Raw genomic sequence first — 21,161 nt, forward strand, 5'->3', positions numbered from 1 at the left:
TGTAAATTAGCATATTTAACAAAGATGCTATAATTAGAGGTTTGAATGAATAGCATGATATCTCCTTATGCTGAGGTATTCCCCGTTAGATGGGCCTAATCCTAGTTTACAGGATGTATTGTAGAAGGGACCTTTGTTTCTCAAGATAGTGTAGGATTTCTGGCCTCCAACTGCAAGGCCTTTAGGATGTTTGGTCTTGTGGCCTAACAGAATACCAGGACTATGCTAAGTTATCAGACTTAAAGAATTACATGTATGCATACTAAGGGAGCTGAGAATACATAAAAGGTATATAAAAGAAAAGGCAAAAATTGTCATGACATCAGCACCAGTATTATTTGATCTGATTCACTAAGACTAGAAAAAAAGTAGTGAATATAGATGTTAATAAATGGGCAGGATTAGATAAAATCAGTCATAAACTGTGGCAAGAAAAAAAATTGTGTCTGGGGTCTGTGTATCATAGGAGGCCACCAATATATTCAAAAACTCTTTTAGCAAGGCCTGGAAAATGCCAAAGCAGTGGGAGCAGCTACCACTCCTGGTGAGGTGACACAGTCTGTGAGAAAATGAGATCCAGGGATGAACACAGACTCTTGGGAAGCTGTTGGAAAGGATCCAGTGAAGTTCAGTATTACTGGTTTCTGAAGGAAGAGTGATAAGTATGCCAATAAAAGGGGTCGTGTGGACATAATAATCCTCTTTCATTTTCAAAAAGCCTTTGAGAAGCTTTTTGCAAAGCTTATTAAACTTTGTAAAGAAAATAAGTTGCCACAAGGTTGGATGAGAGATTGGTTTTGGAGTTGAAAGCTGGTATAATAAGAGGAAGTGAGGGACAGGGCTTAGTGGTCACTCTCCAGGAAGGAGGAGATTTATGCAGTCAGGGTATAATTCAGGTCGGAAGGGACTTCTGGAGGCCATCTAACCCAGCCTCCTCTCCAAGCATGTCTAAAGGGCTAAGGTTATGCAAGGACTTCTTCAGTGAAACTTGAATATGTCCAAGGATTCCCATTCCACAATTTGACACAAAGGCCTTTGAATTTGAGCTGTTTTTTTCTTGATACCTCCATCTGTGACCTCTAGCAAGCAGTGAAATCTGTTGGGCTAGAGAGGCATTGGGCTCTGGCTGTGAGTGCCTGTGCCATGCCTGAAATAGGCTTGAATATGCAGGGTGGGGTTGAACTTGGTGGTCCTTAAGGTCCCTTTCCACTCAAACCTTTCTGTGGTTTATGTGTGGAAACTAAAAAAAATTTGCTTCCAAGTTTGAACAACACTACATGATTTTCTAGCATGGTTATGCTGAGAAAAGCAACTGGTCATGAACACTGTTCCTCTATTCCTTTCCCACACACACAGATGGCTTTTGTTGATGGGGATGTGGCAGATGGCTGCAACAACAGAAAACCTCCTTTTTGTTTGCTGGTGCTTTGTCCAAGCAGGGGGGTCTTGGCTGGCAGATCCTACAGCAGCCGTGTCTACTCTGGACAAGCACCAGTAAAGCCAAGCCTATCACAGGATTTTTTTTTTTTTTTTTTTTTTTGCAGTATTAGGAGGAAACAGGTCTATACAGCAAAGTGTATTAGTGCTATTTAGAATTATATTCTATCTTAAAAAAAAATAAATAAACCACCTGGAAATTTACCTGTTCTACAGTAACATGTTTTCTCTTGCACCTGAAGCTGACTACACCAGCATCAGCATCATCAGCAGCAGCAGCAGCAGCAGCAGCAGCAGCTTTGTGCAGTGTGCAGATTCAGCTAATAAGCAGGTTTGGCAACGACTTTGACTTCAAGTACATTAAATTTCCTCATTGTCCTGAAAACATAGGCTGGAAAATTCGGCATGGATCAATGCACATAAGGCTACAGCTTTCACTAGGGAAAAATCCTCCTCCTTGACTTGCCTGCACTTATCTCCTTTCATTAGCAAATATCATTCCCCTTTGTCATTAACGACTGTGTATTTGTTTTCAGTGCTGAGGTACTCACTGGAAAGCTACAACGGAAATGGTTAGGAAAAAAAATGTTCCAGCACAAACTTCACAAGGCCGAATATGCTATTGTTTCCTGGACCTTGTCAAAGACTCCCTTCTCTGCAGTTTAGTCTTTGTTTGTCAGCAGCAGTGGCAAATACTTGGTGGATGAAAGGTTTGCTGATCACAGGAGGGTATTCAATTTTCCAATTGCCAAACAGAGAACAGTCAAGCAATCCTCTGTAATCCTCTCAGTTAAACAATCTTTTACAGCTTTCCCTTGCAGTGCCCGTGTAACTTGTAGAATACATCTAGGGTAGGGGTGCCAAGAAACTTCCCTATTCTTGGTATTTATTATCCTGCCAAAGTGAACTCATTTCCTTTCCTGTTTTGTTTGTTTGTTTATTTGAAATGCATTGCACAATCCCTGAGCAATGCAAGGAAAAATGGGATTATGGACCTACGTTGACAGGAGAACAGATAGCATTCTCCAATTTTAATGCTTGCTTTTAAAATATTGTTTTCAGTCATATGATTGCTGGAAAACCATTATAAAAACAGTTCGGTGTATTTTGAGTATGTAAGCTTTAAGTGTTGTTCATCATCTGAGATGAATCTCACATCCACTATCTGCACACTTTGCCAAAGCTGATACTTCTGTCAGTCCCAAGTAGTTTCCCAGGTGATTGAAGGAAGAAGTGAGAGGAAAACAAAAATGTTTTCTGTGACCCTCTGTTTTCAGTTGGTACTCCTACCCTTGTCACCCCTAAGCAGGACTAGGTCTGCCGCAATGAATAAGCTATGTTAATTGAAGTTTGAGTTAATTGGGTCACTACTCATTAGTATTGCCTTATTTACCAGTCCAGTTTTTCTTGGTATTACAACTATCTGTATGAGTGTCCACATCTGCATGTGTGGGTGTGTTGTAGTTATAATATGCATGCATGTATTTTAAACAAAGGTTATATAAATCTGTGTATGCATACTTGTGTCTGTATATGCATGTGCACATTTATTTCTGTATTTAGCTATTTATGAATTTAGCTATACCAGGTCAGGCTCATTAGTGATGTGAAGAACTTTTCTCCCAAAGGTTTCCTCATTTTCAATGGGTAGATTGCTACAAATAAAAATTTAAGAATTCCAAGGCATCTTTGGTGACCTTTACAAAGTACACAAATAGTCATGGTTGCAAAATGTTGAGTGCTCTCTCGACTCACAACATGATGTACCCATGGACACCCAGTGTTTGGACACCACTGAGACTTTGGATGTGGACAGGGATACATCACAGTCAAAGGATCATCTGCGGAAAAAGCCAGTGGTTTCCTGTGATACTTTTTAAAACTTACTTATGAAACATACATTCTAACTTTTTTCCAGGATGAAATAAAAACACAACCTCCACTTGTCATTTGTCTTTTAGTTTTCTAGAGCAAAGCTAGATTGAAAAGCAGAAGCTAGGATGGGATAAAATGTGTGAAAACAAACAGGCTGGGAAATTATCTGTTGTTTTGTTCTTTGGGTTTTTTCTTTTTTGGTAGTCCCTATACAATTTATAACAAAAATAATAATTTAGCATTCATTAGCAGATAACAATACTTACGTTTTATTAAAATGGTCTTGCCATTCAGTATTATATCTGTATAAAACTTTGTTAGTGACATCAAATGTCATCTCCTAAATTTGCTAATAGTGGAACAGTACTTTTCTCAAAGTATGGATTGTTGCAAGCAAAGCTTTATTCATTATTCTGTTGATAATCGTATCAAGTCCTGTTTTGAATGAGTTCTTGCCCATGGGATTAACAGCAGCATGTATTCACATAACACAGAGTATTGTGTACCATCTAGTATGCCTAAAACATTTTTACTCTTTTTTTTAATTTTTTTTTTTTTAATGTATGCAGTGGTTTGTGGCAGCAAATGGTATTTTTAGAATGGATGTAGTACATCTCCTGTGTAACCTCTGCAAGTGACCCTGCATTGGGGGTTGGGCTAGGTGATCTTCAGAAGTCCCTTGCAACCTAAAGCATTCTGTGATTTGTGTTTGTTTACTATAGTGCGAGACCATCCTTTTGGAAAATAGTGCTTTTGAACACTAAAAAGCCCACGTGACATTTAAGAAATTGTATTACGAATCAACCCACTACGAAAGCACTTTGAACAGCCGGCTGAAAAGATAGATACTATTTAAATAGTAATTTAAAATAGTTTAAATACTTTAAAAGAGGAAGTTTACACCGCTCTCTGCTTTGGCTGTGATAGTCCCAGGTCCCTCCCCTGGTGCAGACAAGCGGTGGCACCGTCCCCTGGTGTGGGGGTGTTGGTCCTGTTCGGGCGGGCGGCAGCAGAAGGCGTGCCGGATGCGACCCGGCTCTGCCCCAGCGCCTTCCCTGCCCCTGCTCACCTGCTGCACCTGCCCTCCGCTCGTCACCTCGCTCTGCCCATCGCTCTGCGGGGCTGGCTGACGTCAGGATGCGGCGGCCGGACCGCCCGGCCGGACGCGGCTTCGCCTTCCCCGGCAGCGCCGGGGCACCGCGGCCACCGCAGCCCGGGCTGCTGCTCATCCTGCTGCCGCCGATCCCGCCGCTGCTGCAGATCCCGATCCTGCTGCAGATCCAGATCCTGCTCCTGTTATTGCCACTGCTGCTGATCCTGCCGCTGCTGCAGCTCCGGCGTGCGGCTGCAGTCCATCGCCCGGAGCAGCCAACCCCGAGTTACCCGGCCTGGCCACAGCCGGGGGAATGCGGCAGGAGTCCCCGCGGTCACCGCAGCGAGATTGAGCCTGGACACCGAGGAATAACAAGCCAAACCAGCTGGGGATTTGCAATGCAAGCAGTCTTTCCAGGTTTCTTTTCTGCTTTGCTCCCACCCTGCTGTTGGATTTGAGATCATGTATGTGTTTTGCTGTTGATCACAGGAGGGTGTTAAAATCTAGGGAGGGAAGAGGATTCGGAAGGATTAATATGTTAGTTTTAATTTAAGGGGATTTTATTTTCTTTCCCCTTATCCCTGCCCTTCATCTTTGTTAACACAACTTTGTCTTTATTATTTTTATTCTAGGTCGGTTAATATTGTAGCTTTTGGGAATGAAAGAGATGGTTTTTCTGAGGACAATCAGCAGCCCAGCCTGATCTGGAATTATCTCAGGAGAAGTGCTCTCATTTCCCAGATTGACAGCAGCTTGTCTGCCAGTCACGTTGGAAACCCAGTTTTTACTGAGTATCAAGCCTGCGTATTTGGAAATGTCAGACTGGTGGTACACGACTGCCCTGTCTGGGTAAGAGATCCATCTCAGTCTTTTTTACTACACTTAACAGTGTGAGCTGTTTTAGTAAAATGAAATTATATCCTAATTTTAAATTATTTTCATTGTTGTGGGATTTTATCTGTAGTTTTATTATTGCATTTAGTAAAAACCTATAAAATGTAACCAGGCAAATGCTAGGAAATCTCCAATGTGCTATAGAAAGGTTGTCATAAACAAACCTCTGCTGGGCCTTCCCTGTAAGATGCTGGGTTTTTTCAACTGTGTTGGTTAGTGGAAATTTTGTGAAAGACAATCCAGAGGCAAACGAGAATGCCTTTTTTGTGATACTGCACCATAATCTCTCTCTCAAATATTTGTCAACAATAAAATGAAATTTTATTTTTCTGTAAAAAAAGGCAGTAAGTTTTCCAGCTGAGAAAAATGACAGATTAAAAGATCTGATAGCTTGCAAAATAAAATGTAGGAAATCATTTTACTCCTCTTACAAAGAATAATCATGTCTTAACATTATTACCTTCATCTGATGGTAAATAAAAAAGATTTTGGCTCTGTTGCATGTTGTCAGCACTTTTGCTAGTAAGTGAGAAAACTTACTTTGGAGTGTGAGCAGATCAATGATTATGTAAGAAATGATACTGATAATCTAAATTAAAACATATTTTATGACTACTTAGTAGCCTTAAAAAAAAAAAAAAAACAACAACAAAAACCTCAGTTTACCAGCTTTCAGAAATTAAAACAATGATCAGTTTCAGCTCCATCATTTTATCCTTTGGGTGATTTTTGTACTTCTGTAAGGGAAACCTTTTGTAGAATCTGCAGGAGCCATAACAGCTCCATGAAATTATCAGAAGCCAGCAATCTTAAAATGAAAGAATCCAGTTTAGCTGTCCTTCTGCTCTTTATTTCTTTTTGCCAGCTGATTACAGACACCAGTTCAGATGGACTGGGGGATCCTGTTTCTAATCTGTGAAGCTGCATGTGACCTGCACGTGCAGTTTGCTGGAGTCACTGGAGCGCAGCAAAGAGTAAAATCTCCTGAATATAAATGAAGTCTGTAGGAATTCAAAGGCTGTTTCAGAAGGATGGAGGGGGGTGGGAAGGCAAGTAGGGGTAGCTGGAGAAGGGGAAGCAAGGACACAGATTGGAGACAGAATTTGTGTGTTTTTACATTGCTTTAATTGCATTTGGCCTTCTACAGAACAAGGTTCAGTTCTGGAGACCTTATAATCTCTGCCCTTCAAAAGTTATTGTCTGAATCACTGCATTTCTAAGGCCTCAGTTTTTTTCCCTCTATCACTAAAGAAGGCAGGAGATATATTACTGAGAAAGTTGAGGACAAATTAGCATTTTTTTCTTCATGGAAGACCTGTCAGATAGCAGGACTGAACTCTGCAGGAGGTTATTTGTCATGCATAAAGCAGTGTCCTTGGTAGGGTAAGGCAGAGCAGGACCATTTCCCACAGCCTGGGTGCTTGAGGTTTACAATGTCACAGTGGCTGGTTCAGGACTGCTCCTCTGCTAGCCTGGGGAAACAGCACAGAACAATTCAAAAGGTTGCCAGATGTTGTCTCAAATCATATTCTGGATAGGAAAGGATCCGTGTTACATGTTACCAACACACAGAGATGGTGGAATGGGCCTTGGAGTATTTCAGCCTTTACCATCTGAGCACCGGGCAGATTTGCATTTTACCTGGGATTTGTACCTCCTCTAGTTTAAACCCATGTGATTTAGGCAAGAGAGTCCTAGACATGAACTTGGCAACTGAGTACTCTGATAGCTGTGTCTCAAAACTCAAGGGTGCCCAGCTGCTCTTTGTGTTCCACAGCCATCAGTGTGGAAAAGCAGTGTTGATGTGGTTTTACTGACTAGAGTTCCACAGTGAGTGAGGGGATCCTTTTGCATGGCAGATTGTGGTGCAGTTTAATTTTCTTGAGTTTCAGTCTGCTGTTGCACCTGTCAGCCCAGGATACTGCTCAGCCTTTTGATTCTGCAGGAGGGTCAGCAGGTCAAGTGTCTTTGGGAAATGACAAAGATAAATTCATATTTGCCAACTTGCAAACTAGCATGTTGTGAGGAGCTCTCCTTCCTCTGACAGTTGCAGGGTGCAGGATGGAAACGCTGAATTTGGGGACCTTATAATATCACAGGACTGTAGAGACAGCAGTGGAACACCACACTGTTCAAAATCTGGGGGCAAAATGTCAGAGTTTCCAAGGACAGGTTGTTCTTTGTGTGCCACTGTCTGTGTGCACCACTGTGGCTTGCTCTGGCAGAGCTGCTTGCTGTGTGCAGGGGACAGGTGCACAGTGCACCAACATCATTGTAAATCATGTGGCCTCCAAACATTTTCTCAAAAAAAGCAGACCTAGGGTAAGAGAAGACATAAAGAACTAAAGAAAACATGTGTGCTAACATCTCTGCTGAATATTGTAATTTTAATAGCTGATCAGTTGCTAATGCATGCTTAAACTGCTCTATAATAAGGCATATTGAGAATGTCCCAATTTTTTTAATTTCAGAGGGGTAAACCCCTGTATGGAGCTGGTAAATCATAAGGGGAAATTCGCAAGATGAATTTTAAGACTGGCTTTGAAAAAGACTTCTTCAATTGACAATCTGTGTTAGATTTGACAGTCTTCAGGACTGAGATGCCATTTTGTTGACTAGCCTGTATTTTGCAATTCCACTTTACTCTAAATTTTTTATGTTTCTGCAGAAAAAAGGGAGGCAAAATTTTTAATATCTAGTGGGACATGAATCTTCCTCAAGTCGAGAATTAAGCATAGTATAGAAGCTGTAATTCATGTTTTGATTAATTACAGTGCTGGAAAATAAATGGCAAAACAAAAAGTCCTTTGTCATGTTCACTACTTGAAGTAACTCTTGTTCTCCCCTCTCTTACTTGGAGCAATACCCCAGGAATATGAGAGTGTTTCTGTCCTGGCCTCGGGGTCTTGCTGTCCTTTTAAACTTTTTCTACTAAGACCCACCTGGTTTTGTTTGTTTGGTTTGGTTTTGTGGCTTTTGTTTGGTTTGTTTGGGTTTATTTTACCCCATGAGAAACAATACCCCCCAGAATTTTCTTAGCTTTCCGCTATTTTATAAAAACTGCTGAGTTCCTAGAGAATTACTGACATCATCAAGTACAAAAATGTTACAGAAGGGGAATATAGAGCAGCTGGGTTTTGGAGGTCGCCTTGTGCTGGGTTAGATACATGAAAAGGGTTGGATGCTCTGCTGTGTCTGCTCAGGGCCTTCCACAGAGCTGCAGACCTCCTTGGGACTCAATAGTACACGAATATAATAACTGCAACTTAAATATATTAACCACAATTTTGAGAAGATGCTCTGTGAACTTTTTTCTAATTCTCCCTTACAACAATCTCTTTCCCTGAATCTTTTTATATTTTTTCCTTTTTATTTACTATACCAACAGGAGTAGTTCCTCAAACACTGTGAGTTTTCTTATGCCAATGATATCATCCATAGTGTAGTTCTCTGGCTTTTTCCTCTTTATCATAATTCTTGTGCTCCTTATGCTGCCAAGGCTGGCTAGCCTATATCACGTCTAAAGGTACAGGAATCTGAGCCACTTTCAGATTTTATTTACTGTTTTTAGAAATCTAGACATATTACTACTTCAGTAAAAACTGACAGCTAGTAACTTTTCAATTTTTCAGTGCGTCGTTCCTTCTCATTTTTAAGCTTGAATGCCTGAAGTGGCAATTTACAACAAATTATTATAAATTTCATTTATGAGAGGATGACAGAGGCCAATATCAATTTCCTTTGTTTTGTGAGGGGGATGTTTAGGGGATTTCTGGAGGAAGTACTTCCATCTGTGCTGCAGATTACTTATCTGAGTAAGTTCAGGGGATTAGTAAATTATGGAGAGTACCCCCATAAAATTTGTCCTGCTGCAGACCTGATAAGAAATTGCAGAGGAATCTTGGGAAAAAAAAAAAAAAAAAAAATAATGGGGAAGGCTCTGGTATGTGGTGTGGAGAACATCAGTGTGAAGAAGGTTTTGGTAATGGAGACTGGGTCTGTAAATGGATCATAGAGAGGGATAACTTTCCAATGTTCCCAGTGCAGTTCTCTTGGATCCTGGGGAAATCCCAGGGGAACATTCCTACGGGATGTCAAAACGCCCTTTTCCCCACAGAGTGGTTTGCATTGCTGCTGTCTCAGACCCAGGGCTGGGATGGTTGGACATGGGGACCCTTATGAGCAGATTTCAGAAAGAGTGTGGGCATTGCAAGAGCACTTGTGTGAGGAATTTCGCTGCCATTCAGAAAGGCATTCATAAATCATTTTTAACAAAGCAAGTATTGTTGTCTTGAGGGATCATGTGATTTTGTAGGAAAATCGTATCTTCAATGCCTCTGAAAGCTTTGTTTTTAACATTGAATCTTGAGAAGTATAGTTTACTAATGGCAAGAATATGTTATGAGATGCTTAGAATGGAGACATGGAAGGAAAGAATTAAGATTTTTCCTAATGTGTCCTGAATGGAACAGCAACAGAAATATAACCAAAATTATAATTAATAAGGTCATCATAAAAAACCTTAGCTGTGCAGATACTTCTTCCTTTTGCCAATGTCTGACTTGTGAAGTGGAGCAGGAAGTATGATGAAGACTAGCTGTTACAAAAAAAATTAAGAAGATTAAGGTTATTCCTGAATTGTAACAGTTGTTCCTCATCTCATGACATTCCCGTTGTCATTTTTGCATGAAAGGTTCTCTAAAAGCAATAATGAAGGAGGCTCTAGATGCTCTGTGTCAGGGATGTTTTGTGCAAATAACCCATTGTTGGAGATATTTTTGTAAGATTTTCGTGGCGCATGAGCATGTACAACACAATATCCTGTTGTACACTGGAGTGAGTGAAAAACAATACACAAACATACCACAAAACCAATATACAAACAATATTAAAATACACGTATTGAATTCCATAGGAAGTTTCCATAAGCATTTTCTATTACTCATGCTTAAAGCTGTGCAGTTACAGTGTATTTGTGCATCTGTGCTCTACTCTTTGCTTATGATACCACCCATTGTCTCCAATCTTGTAGAGATGGGCAGGTGCAAATCTGGGCTGATCTTGAAAATGGTCAGCTGGAAGGAAATTGCAAAAGGACAGATGTTCTTTCTGTCTGCCAGCATAACAGAACAGATAAAGATTCCATGTTATTTTTGGGGTTGTATTGTATTTTTCCTTTAACCCTGTGTTATGTTAAATGTATACAACTCTGTCAAAAGTTGTCCATTGAGATATTAATCAACTAAAGCGTACTGAAGCTGTCCCTTGAAAATTCTCAGTTTTTGCCTGCTTTGTGTGATCAAGTTCTCCAAATGTTCATCTAGATGGCTGTCTCAAAGGACTGTAGCCGGTAGTCCTACTGCTAGAGGTGCTAAATTTGCATTTATGTGTAAGTGTTATATTATAAATTGGGTGTAAATTATTGTATTAAGTGCTAATTGAGACTGTCCTTACCCTGGGACTATAATAGCCTCTAACTGTGTTATCTCAAAAAAACAAATATCAAGAGCAGTGCACTTGACCTCCTCTATTGTCAACATGGTTAAATCATGTGAGAGCTATTCCTGATAAATTGTTAATTGTGATTTACTTATTGAACAAAAGCTTCTATTACAGAGATCAATGGGAATGTGTACTGTAATTTATTTCCTGACTTATTTCTTTGTAAGGTCAGGACCTGAATTGGGAATTATATGAACTGACACTTTAGGCAAATACTCGCTGACTTTAACTTCAATCAAGGTCATGCTACTTCTTGTAGTTAAAAGTGTTGCAGCTACCTCACCAGATTGCAAACAATGACCCTTTTGAAGTGATCAAAAATAGCTATGTTGACAATGCAAGCCATGCCACTTGTTGATATTAATAATCTTTTATGTACTTTACTCACATTTGCAGTGCTCTTATTTCTGTGACTTGCTTTACAAACTCAAATTGCCCCCCACCACCCAAACTTTGAGTTCTCCCCTTTTGTCACTTCTCTGCTCATTTGTTCCTATTTTTACATTGTCTTTATTTCATTGCTGCAAATTTCTATTTTTTTTTCCTCAATGTCCCAAGTTCTTTTAGTTTTGCCTCACATGCTGTGCAGGGCTGCCATAGAATCACAGAATCCCTGAATGATTTGGATTGGAAGGAACCTTAGACATCATCCCATTCCAACGCCTAGCCATGCCAGGGGGAGGCTGCACAAACATGTGCTTGAGAATTGTTAGCTCTTTCCTGCCATGCACAGTAACACCTTCCGCTAGACCAGATTGCTCAGACCCTCATCCAACTTGACCCTGAGCACTGCCAGGGATGGGACAAACTGTGCCAAGGCCTCATCATCCTCTGTGTAAAAAATGTCTGCCTTATGTCCAACCTAAATCTACCCTCATAGTTTAAAGCCATTGTGCCTTGTCCTATCACAACTGGCCCTGCCAAAAAGTTTGTCCCCATCTTTCTTATAAGCCCCCTTTAATTAAAAAAAGGGCAAAACAAGTCTCTCTGTTGTAAGAGGCGATAGTATTTCAGGTCATTGGAGGTTTTCTTCAGTTCTCTGGACAAGTTCCAGACTTCTCTCATGAGTTTTCAATACAGTATACATTCAAAGCCAAGGCTTCCCCTGGTGTTTATGAGCTACCTCCAGGTGAAGCAGAAACTGTGGAACCAGAGTTCTATGACAAATACAGTAGTAATAACCATATAATATAATATGCAATATAATAAGCATGTGGATACAGCACAGCTGTAAATGTACAGAACATCAAACAATTTTAGAGGTTAAGTCCTCAGCATAGAGCAATGAAAATTTGAATGTGAAGTTGAAAAAGAAAGTTTAGGTATGTGATTGAACTGCTTATCCTGAAGACATTAACACCTGGTGAAGCCATGTAGAAGCTCTAGTGATAAAAATCACACTGAATTATTAAGTTTGTATTTAAAAGTTCATAGGTATATAGGATAATTCTGTGTAATCCTTTCTTTAAAATGGCATGATTAATAATGTTTTTGTATGAGTTGCTGAAAATATCTACTACTGAAGGTGCTTTTATTTCCTAAAGGAAACAATTTTAAAATTAAGTAATTAAAGCAGAAAAGATTCTTCCTGAAAAGAGTATTCCCTGATAAAACCGATTTTTAATTCTTCTTGCAGAATTCCTGAATTCAGAGAAAATATTTATGATTTATTATAACAAACAACTTGCTCTCCAAACAAGGAAATTACAAAGCAGGAACTCTGCTCATTGTTGCATGTCTTCAAATAAGATCTAATCAGACAAAAAAATACGTAAAGTTTTGCACTAAGAATATAGAATATTTTATCTTTTTCTTTATAGACAGTAAATTCTTGAGTGGTGTTTTTTATTTTTTAGGGTATATTTGACAGTGACTGGTACACTTCCTGCCGGCTCATTGGAGGAGCTGATATTATTGTGATTAAATACTCTGTCAATGACAAGACTTCATTTCAAGAACTAAAGGACAGCTATGTGCCAATGGTAAAAAAAGCACTAAATCACTGCTCAGTTCCAGTAATAATTTCTGCTATTGGAGCAAGAAAAAATGGTATGTATCCATCCTCCTGTAACAACAGATAAAAGCTCATTTGGGAGTTGGGGATAGTGAAATTTCAGTAGAAGCTGGTTGTTTTTCCGAGCTGCTAACAGAAACAATTAGTCTGTCAGGATGACAGTAGTATGCACATGTATTTTGGCTCTCTAAACTGATGTGCTGGCAAGAACACTGTGCTTAATTAACCCCAGTAATGAAAGGCAACCTATCCTTCTTTGACCTCTGCAATGACTCTTCTTGTGGAGCCATCACACATGAGGATTAAATCTAGTCATTTGAATTAAGCAACATACATTTGGGTATATCTCTAGTGTATGAGATTAAAATTATGTCCAGCATTCTGAAAACCCTGGAGAGAGGGTGGGAAAAGCCTTGAAATTCTCTGGGATTTTTTTCCTAAAACAATGAATGAAAACCACAACCCCGACTTGTCTTTTACTTCGTGATACTTTACTAAAAGAAGTGTTTCTGAGCATCCCTCCTTTTAATGATGAGAGATGATGATGTAAGTGTAGACATTTCTTTTGTACTGTACACAGAAATATTAATACATATGAAGTATGTCTTCTGTGGATGGAATGCTCAGTGTTGCTAAGTGTCTTCTGTTCCTTTTAGCTCAGTGACAGATACAGGACAGTTAAAGAGCTGCATAACAGTTAAATATTTACTTTCTTCCATTTAGTAATTCAATTATACGACCAAAAGCTTTCATGCTGTGATTTATACAGGAGTAATAAATCTCCTGTTCTAAAGGCAAGGTCTTGGTAAATTGTTTGTATTCCCCAAGCATTTCCTTACACTTTGTGTTTAAGAATAGGATATCACCAAACTGAGTGACTCCTCTAGTGGTTATTTTTTCTTTTCCACTTAGTTTTTTTCTGTCTTCCTCCCTAAGTAACATGGCCATGAGAGACGTCAGGCTGGATGTCTGGGTTTACTCTGAGACCTGTCAGAGCAAACTGCTGTGCACACACAGAACCCTTTTGTTTCTAGGAGGTATTTGTGAACACAGCAGTTTGCTCATACAGATTACTAAAACCTTAATCCTCTGTAGTGGTAAATGTTGCTGCCAAAACAAATTATTAAAAAAAACCCAGAAAAAGCTGTTATATCATGTTATCCATAGGCAGAGGACATTAGCGTGGAGCATGTCCTCAGCACATTTGAAAGCACATCCATGGCTGGCACATTCTTACTGTCATTTAGCAAAGCTGACCCAGTGTGGCTAGAAGAGTTTTAACATTTAAATGGCGTAATCTTAAACATACCAATGTACCTATTTTGTTGTTGTGGTATTTGTTTTGTTTTGTTTTTTAATGTATGTGAAATATATTGAAATATATGTAAATGATCCCGCCATGTACGAATCCATCAAAGGTTGGTCTGGAGTGGAAATTTTCTTCTTTCACTACTGTGTCCTGCATGGACAGGCCACAATAATTCAACAGGTTTAAGGGTGGCATTCATGAATGATAACACCTGCAGGCTAGTACAGGACCTGGGCATGAATAGGTATTGAGCCAAAGCCATATCTGGCATCCTTAAGCCTGGCTGAACTCTTCCACCTTAACAAAATCAATAAAGTAGTGCTAATGTAATATGTATAGAGGTTTGTAGAGTGAGCAGTGTTTTGAATTGATTAATATGAAGTTGGGGGTTTTTTCTGTCATTATAGATTTCTTACTATAAAATTCCTATGTTTTCATTTCCCTCTTTGTTCTCCTCTGAGTAGGATACCTTTACAGTTATTTAGGAGTCTAAGAATTCTGCATTGTTTGGCCAAAATGGTTCTTTTTCATCACTTTTTACCCCAGGAGTGCCTTGCACCTGTCCCCTGTGCACTTCAGACAGGAGGAGCTGTGTCACAACCTCTGAAGGAGTTCAGCTTGCAAAGGAACTCGGAGCCACTTACCTTGAACTGCACACTCTTAATGACTTCTACATCCAGAAATACTTTGGAGGAGTGGTGAGTGAGAATCTGCAGTTTTGGAAAGAGGGTGGAACATGAGGTGGATGACTGATGTGAGGGCTTCAGAGAGCCAGGGGAGGTACACCCTGGGCCCTTCCACCAAGTGCCAAGTTCCCACCAATCCAAAATTCAAGTTACATATTAAAAAAAAAATTCTTCAAAGCGAGGGTGGTCAGACAGTGGAACAGAATGGCCCGGGGGTCTGTGAGTGCCCCATTCTTGGCAGTGTTCTTTTCTGGGTTGGAAAGGTCTTGGAGCAATCTGATCTGTGGAAAGTGTCCCTACCCATGGCAGGTAGATTGGAATTCAATGGTCTTCAAGGTACTTTCCAAGCCAAACCATTCTAGGATTCTATGAGTCTATGATGCTATCTGAATTAGCAGTACCAATATTGCTCTGGTTTTAAATATAAAGATTTAGGAAAGCTATCTGATACACTGCAGTGAGTTTTCCACTTGTATTCTTGTCCTTTTATCTTGCTGACTAACACCCAGCTGAATGAGGCCACTCTCCAAAATACAATGAGCATCTGAAGAGGTTGGTAGATTGAATATCTTTGTGTCTGTCAGTTCTAGGAAGATTAAATACACAAAAATTAACCACAACCATTTGAATAAATAGTCTTTTAAATTGTGCTAGTTTTATCTAAATATGGTAGCTTCTCGGAAATGAGTTTTGGGACTCTCCTGGATGACTGAATAGTGTCAGCAGCTTTAGCCCTGCATACAAAACCTGTTATACTCCTTAATTTGATGTATAGGTTGTTATTAAATAACAATATTTTAAAAATATATATATTTATTGTCTTAGCTGGAATATTTTATGATCCAAAGTTTGAATCAGAAGTCATCAGAAAAAATGAAGAAAAGGAAAAAGACGCAGAAGTGCCATCGGGTCCAACCACCTCAGCTTGAACAGCCAGGTGCTCTTTGATATCTGAGCTCTAGTATAATTCCTTATGTGTGTCACTTTATTTGCACATTTAATATTTTTTACTACATTTTTTAGTAACAATTGTTACTATGAGCTGTGCTATCTCTTGTCAGCAATTCTGGTTATGTTGCATCATCTTTTAGTGATAGTTTAATTTACTTGGGAAGAATTGTATGGCAATCTATAACATCACAATGGAATTCTAGTTTATTTAGATGTAACTAATAGGAATGGTTTTCTTGTGGACTTATGAAAGCATGAATTGATAAAAGCTTTCCATAAAATCTTAACAGACAGATTACAACAGGACGTTTTTAGAGCATGAATTATTATTCCACAGTATAATGAAATAGTGTTTTTGTTTGCTGAAGATAAAGCAAAGAAGTACACACCTTTATGAGATTTCTGAGCATTTGATGCATTTGTTCAGTGAAAAAATTACTGACGAGTTACCTACAAATCTGTAGTTGTCTCTTCTTCCATGTTCTAAAAGTTTGCTCAGACCTCGTACATTTGGAATACACCGTCAAAGTTTCTTTATAGAATAATTTTCTATAGAGGGTTCATGAAAGGACAGACATTTTACCATTAAACTGTTTCTTAACTTTCTTACTAAACGTTTCCATTTTTAGAGTATTTTACTCAAGATACTCAAAGAGCATATAAGAAATATTCTTATTGAATATCTCTTTTAAAAATTAAACTGACCTCATAAGGTCAGTTGTCCTGTGGTTAGCACTTGCTAAGATTGTAAAACTTAGGTTTTACAGCCTGACTTCTTTTGCAGAAAAGATGCCGATCCTGAAGGGTGAAGCCTCGCACTACAACGCAGACCTGCACAACCTGCTCTGCTGCTGCCAGTGTGCAGATGTGGCCTTCTACCCTGAGGACCTCAGCACAGCAGTGGAGGCTCACAAGATCATCCTCTGCTCTGTCAGCCACCTCTTCATGCTGCTCTTTGGGGTGAAGAGACCATCTGATGCTCACGATGCCTCCGTTGTGCAGCTGGCACAGAGCCTCTTTGTGGTGGAGGCAGGCGATCCCTTCCCCTCCTCCCCCCATGGTGTCCCACCCTGTGTCCCACCAGTCAGGGTGGTGGTGAAGGATTCTGTCTTCTGCTCTTGTCTCCCGGACATCCTCCACTTCATTTATTCAGGTACCTGCTGGGAACAGATCTGGCAACGTATTTCCTATTGTCTCATGAAGGAATATGTGCATCACCTTAATGAACATGGCTTTGCTGTTGCTAGATGATATCTCACCTTGTTTCCACAAATAGTTTATCCCTTGTGATTACTATACACAATAAAAACCAGCATCACCTATAACAAAAAATAGGTTAGTTGTCATTGCAGATTTAATAGGCCTAAATTAAATTAGTTCACAGGCTGACATCAATAACATTCAAAATTTTGCCAAAAAAAATGTAGTTTGAATCATTTTCAGATCCTAGGCTTTTAAAATATTGTAAATGGTTCTAAACACAACGGCAAGAGTGCAGAGTTACTTTTGAAAACTCAAGTAATTTTTATTCTGAGTATGGTGCAGCTGAAGAGTATGGTTGATGCCCTGTGGGCTCCCAGGACAAGTGAAGAGAGATGAATCTTGACTCCATGTTTCAGAAGGCTGATTTATTATATTATGATATATATTATAGTAAAATGATACACTAAAACTATACTAAAATAATAGAGAGAAAAGGATCCATCAGAAGGCTAGAAAGAACAGGAGAGGAATGATAACAAAAGCTTGTGTCTCTCGGAGAGTCTGAGCCAGCTGACTGTGATTGGCCATTAATTAGAAACAACCAACATGGACCAATCACAGATGCACCTGTTGCATTCCACAGCAGCAAGTAGTTATTGTTTACATTTCTTTCCTGGGGTTCCTCAGCTTCTCAGGAGAAAAATTCCAGCAAAGGATTTTTCATAAAATATTATGGCTACAAAGAGAAAACAGTGATAGGTGGGTGGAGTGTGGAAACCTCTGTGTTTTGCATGAATTTGCTACCAGCTGGTACAGACTGTGACCTCACCTACCTAATGCCAGCTATCAAAATGGCACTGATATTTTCTAAACTTTTCAGATGTTACTTAGGAATCCTCAGCAGAAAGATCTGGGTGGTTTGGTTTTTTTTTTTCTGGAAGTAGCCAATGCCTGTTCTTTATAAAATGTTTTTCAACTTGTCAGAGAATCTTTCAGCTTCCAGTTGGAGTTTGTACATCAAAGGCAGTTCTTTCTAAAATAGTAACAAACAAAAAACAGATGGAAATTTTTTCATTTAAAAAATCCATGAATATATGAATTTTTTGTTCTTATTTATTTGAGACAAGGATATGGGATTAAAACTGGATTTTTAGCAGGTGATGGATAAATACAGTATTTTTAATTCATAGAATAATTTAATAATTTGGGTTGAAAAAGACCTTTAAGATTATCAAGTCCAACCACTAACCCATCACTGCCAAGCCTATCACTTAAACAATGTCCCCAGGTGCCATACCTTTGAAGTGCCTCCAAGGATGGTGATCCTACCACTGCCTTGGGCACCTTGTTCCAGTGCTTGACAACTCTTTAGGTGAAGAAATTTCCTGATATTGAATCTAAACCTCCCCTGGTGCAACTTAAGGTGGTTTCCCCTTGTTCTGTCACTTATTACCTGGGAGAAGAGATGGTCCCAGCCTAGCTACAACCTGGTCCGAGGCAGCTGAAGAGAGCAACAAATTCACCCCTGAGCCTCGTTTCCTCCAGTTTGAACATCTCTGTAAACATCTTCATCTGTTACCATTTACAGCTTGGGTCTAGTGCCTTGTGTGCACTAATTTTCATTTTTTACTTTCCTTTATGTCAGCCAAGGAGCTGTGAAACTGCTACTGCAGGCAGAGCTCTGCTTTACTCTCAGCTCGCAGCCTGAGGGTCATTGTGGCTTTTGGTGCCCCTGAGAGGGGAAATTGCTTGAGGTGCAGACTGAGAAGAGAACTAGTCATGAGTCTTCAGATTTTCAGAACTGTGACATGATGCCCATGAGGTTATAAACCCTTAACCAGTGTAGCATAGATGGGAGATAATTTTGCTGAGGATGCTGTGCTGTAGGGGCTGATTGAGCCTCTTGACAGCAGAGCATCTTCAGGGCTGTGCTGTGTTGGGCTTGTCACTGAGCTTGATCTATTTCTGTCTCCTCCTTGTCCTGGGTTAGAACTGAAAGCCCCACAGTGCCTCTGAGACTTTCTTCAGCAAAGTGCATGAGGACAAACTATCTTTGTTTTTACTCTCTTCATTTTTCCAAGAAAGTTATTGAGACACCTCAGTGAATGTCATGGCTTTGACTGCAAAAACAAGAATAATGGAAATTCTACTGCAAACCTTGTGCTGATTTTAACTATGAGGACTGAGAATGTAACTGTGCATTAAGTTTTTCTAGTTCAGACATCTACAGAACAATGCAGCCAGCAGCACAGACAGAAGCTAAAAAAATTCCACAAACGTTGAAACATTAAGGATTTTTTTTCCCCTGAATCCCTACCTGCAATATGTAGTGACTGAACTGCGGGAAATTAATACATTAAGTGTGAAAGCGAGATGCTCTAGTAGTTTGGTACTTGGTTGCACTATAAGAAATACCATGGAAATTTAATGTGCAAAAATTGCATTGTGCCCTTCCTAAAAGCAAAGATCTGGCTGATTTATGTGCAAACCCCCATTTCTGTAGTGTGTGTTTGGCATTGATATAATCTTTCCTCTGCCTGCTGAGGCCTGTGCCTTGCTGATTTATAATCTGTCTCCCCTGGTTTTGTGACAGGTGTTTTCCAGTGGGAACGATTAGAAGAGGACATAAGAAAGAAGCTGAAGGATCCAGATAAAACAGAACATGTGCTTGAGAAAGTTAAATGCATCCTGAAAACTCCAGGGAAGGTACATCTAACTCCCTTGGGTCACCATTAGTTCCTTAAGTTTTTGAGAAATTGTTTTGTAGGCAAGGTTTTCTTGTCAGTCTTTGTTTTAAAGTCACTTTGGATTAAACAGCCTGTACTTTTCCATGCTTTCAGTGGGTCATTTGCAGGTACATAAACAGAGATCCTGATGTAACATGCAGAATGAATGTAATTGGTAAAAACCACACAAGCAGATATTTTAAAAGGATTACTCATATTCACAGCTTTGAACATTGTCTGGCAATATAATTATGGATTCCCATGTAATAGAGGCTGGCCAGGAAATATTTGCTCCTAAGCCAAAAGTTCTGCAGTATTTCCAGAGGGGTGGTTTCTCATGTAAGTGCTGTGATGTGGAAAGCTGTTTATTACTCAATATATTTAATTCAGTAGAAGACCACAGAAAAAAATGTAACATATTATTAAGTTAATAAAAAGTCACACTGTAGAATTAGTTTTAATATAGAATTAGTTTTTACATTTTTCTTGGAGCATGTACATTCCCTGATAATATAGAAATTGCTCTAATGATTTCTATTGATATAGAAGGGAAAACCTCTCAGATTCTCTTAAAACAATACAATATAGACATCAAAAAGTCACTAAACTGTTTTCAGTTTATGACTGCTCTGTCTTAGGCTTACCAGCCCTTAGTGCCCATAGCTAAAACATTTATATGTTTGGCCTTGGAGAGCCCGAAGACTTTTAAGATAGTGAGCCTGAGCTGTTGTAATTTCTTTTATTCTTTTTTTACGCCTTCAGGGTACTCTTATTTCCCATTTAAGCATTTTTCTTTGGAGGCAAAAAGAAGGAATCGTGATTTTTCTTAGGAAAATGAAAAAATTTATAAATTTAACATTTTAACCATAAATCCAACCTCATCTGAATTTCACTTGTCACAATCTAGCAACACGATTTTAATATTGTTCCTTTTAGCAGCTTTAGATTACACTTTTAAGGTAAGTAAACCAAAACTGAAAACTAACTGGGAGTATTGGGTTTTGGAGGGTCTTGACACTACCAGGTTAATATAAGAGGAGTATGTGCTCCAGCCTGTGAGCTCCCCCTGCCTCTGGGAGGCAATTCCAGGGCAATATAAACATGGAACTTCCAGCTGCCTTGCCCCTGTACATGGCATCACACTGTGGGGTGGATGTGTGCCCCATCCCTGCTCTCCGCAGAGCCCTCAAACCTCGTTTTGCTGCAGCATTGGGTCTGCACAGGGAATGCGTCAAAGGTTTGGCATCCAGAAAACTGATGAAGCCCAACCTGCCTATAGGGGCTGGATAGGGGAGTTTCATCAGAGGTCCAGAACACCAAGGAGAGAGAGCTGAGGTGTGACTGTGGGGGACAAGAGACCTCTCGAGCTGCTGAGGAATTCACTGCAGGGAATAGGACTTTAGAAGATAAAAGATGATTGCAGAGGAATGCACATGCCAGAAGCTGTTGTTTATTTTCCCATATAAATGAT

General features: G+C 39.6%; 1 protein-coding gene across 2 annotated transcripts in view; it reads left to right on the forward strand.

The window, feature by feature from the left end:
- The first annotated feature begins 4,188 nt into the window (after positions 1-4,188).
- The window catches only part of RHOBTB3 (Rho related BTB domain containing 3), a 28,229-nt gene continuing 11,256 nt past the window's right edge, over positions 4,189-21,161 (forward strand). Inside the window, exons 1-7 of one of the 2 annotated variants that reach the window (XM_064403264.1) lie at positions 4,189-4,869; positions 5,038-5,254; positions 12,658-12,850; positions 14,671-14,822; positions 15,636-15,747; positions 16,546-16,914; positions 19,558-19,670. In XM_064403264.1, the coding sequence (XP_064259334.1) occupies positions 4,868-4,869; positions 5,038-5,254; positions 12,658-12,850; positions 14,671-14,822; positions 15,636-15,747; positions 16,546-16,914; positions 19,558-19,670 (1,158 nt within the window). In that variant the 5' untranslated portion in view covers positions 4,189-4,867. The remainder of the gene's footprint in view (positions 4,870-5,037; positions 5,255-12,657; positions 12,851-14,670; positions 14,823-15,635; positions 15,748-16,545; positions 16,915-19,557; positions 19,671-21,161) is intronic. The other variant, XM_064403265.1, reaches the window with a different exon arrangement.

The sequence above is a fragment of the Passer domesticus genome, chromosome Z (genome assembly GCF_036417665.1).
Source record: "Passer domesticus isolate bPasDom1 chromosome Z, bPasDom1.hap1, whole genome shotgun sequence".
Taxonomy (NCBI): Eukaryota; Metazoa; Chordata; class Aves; order Passeriformes; family Passeridae; genus Passer; species Passer domesticus.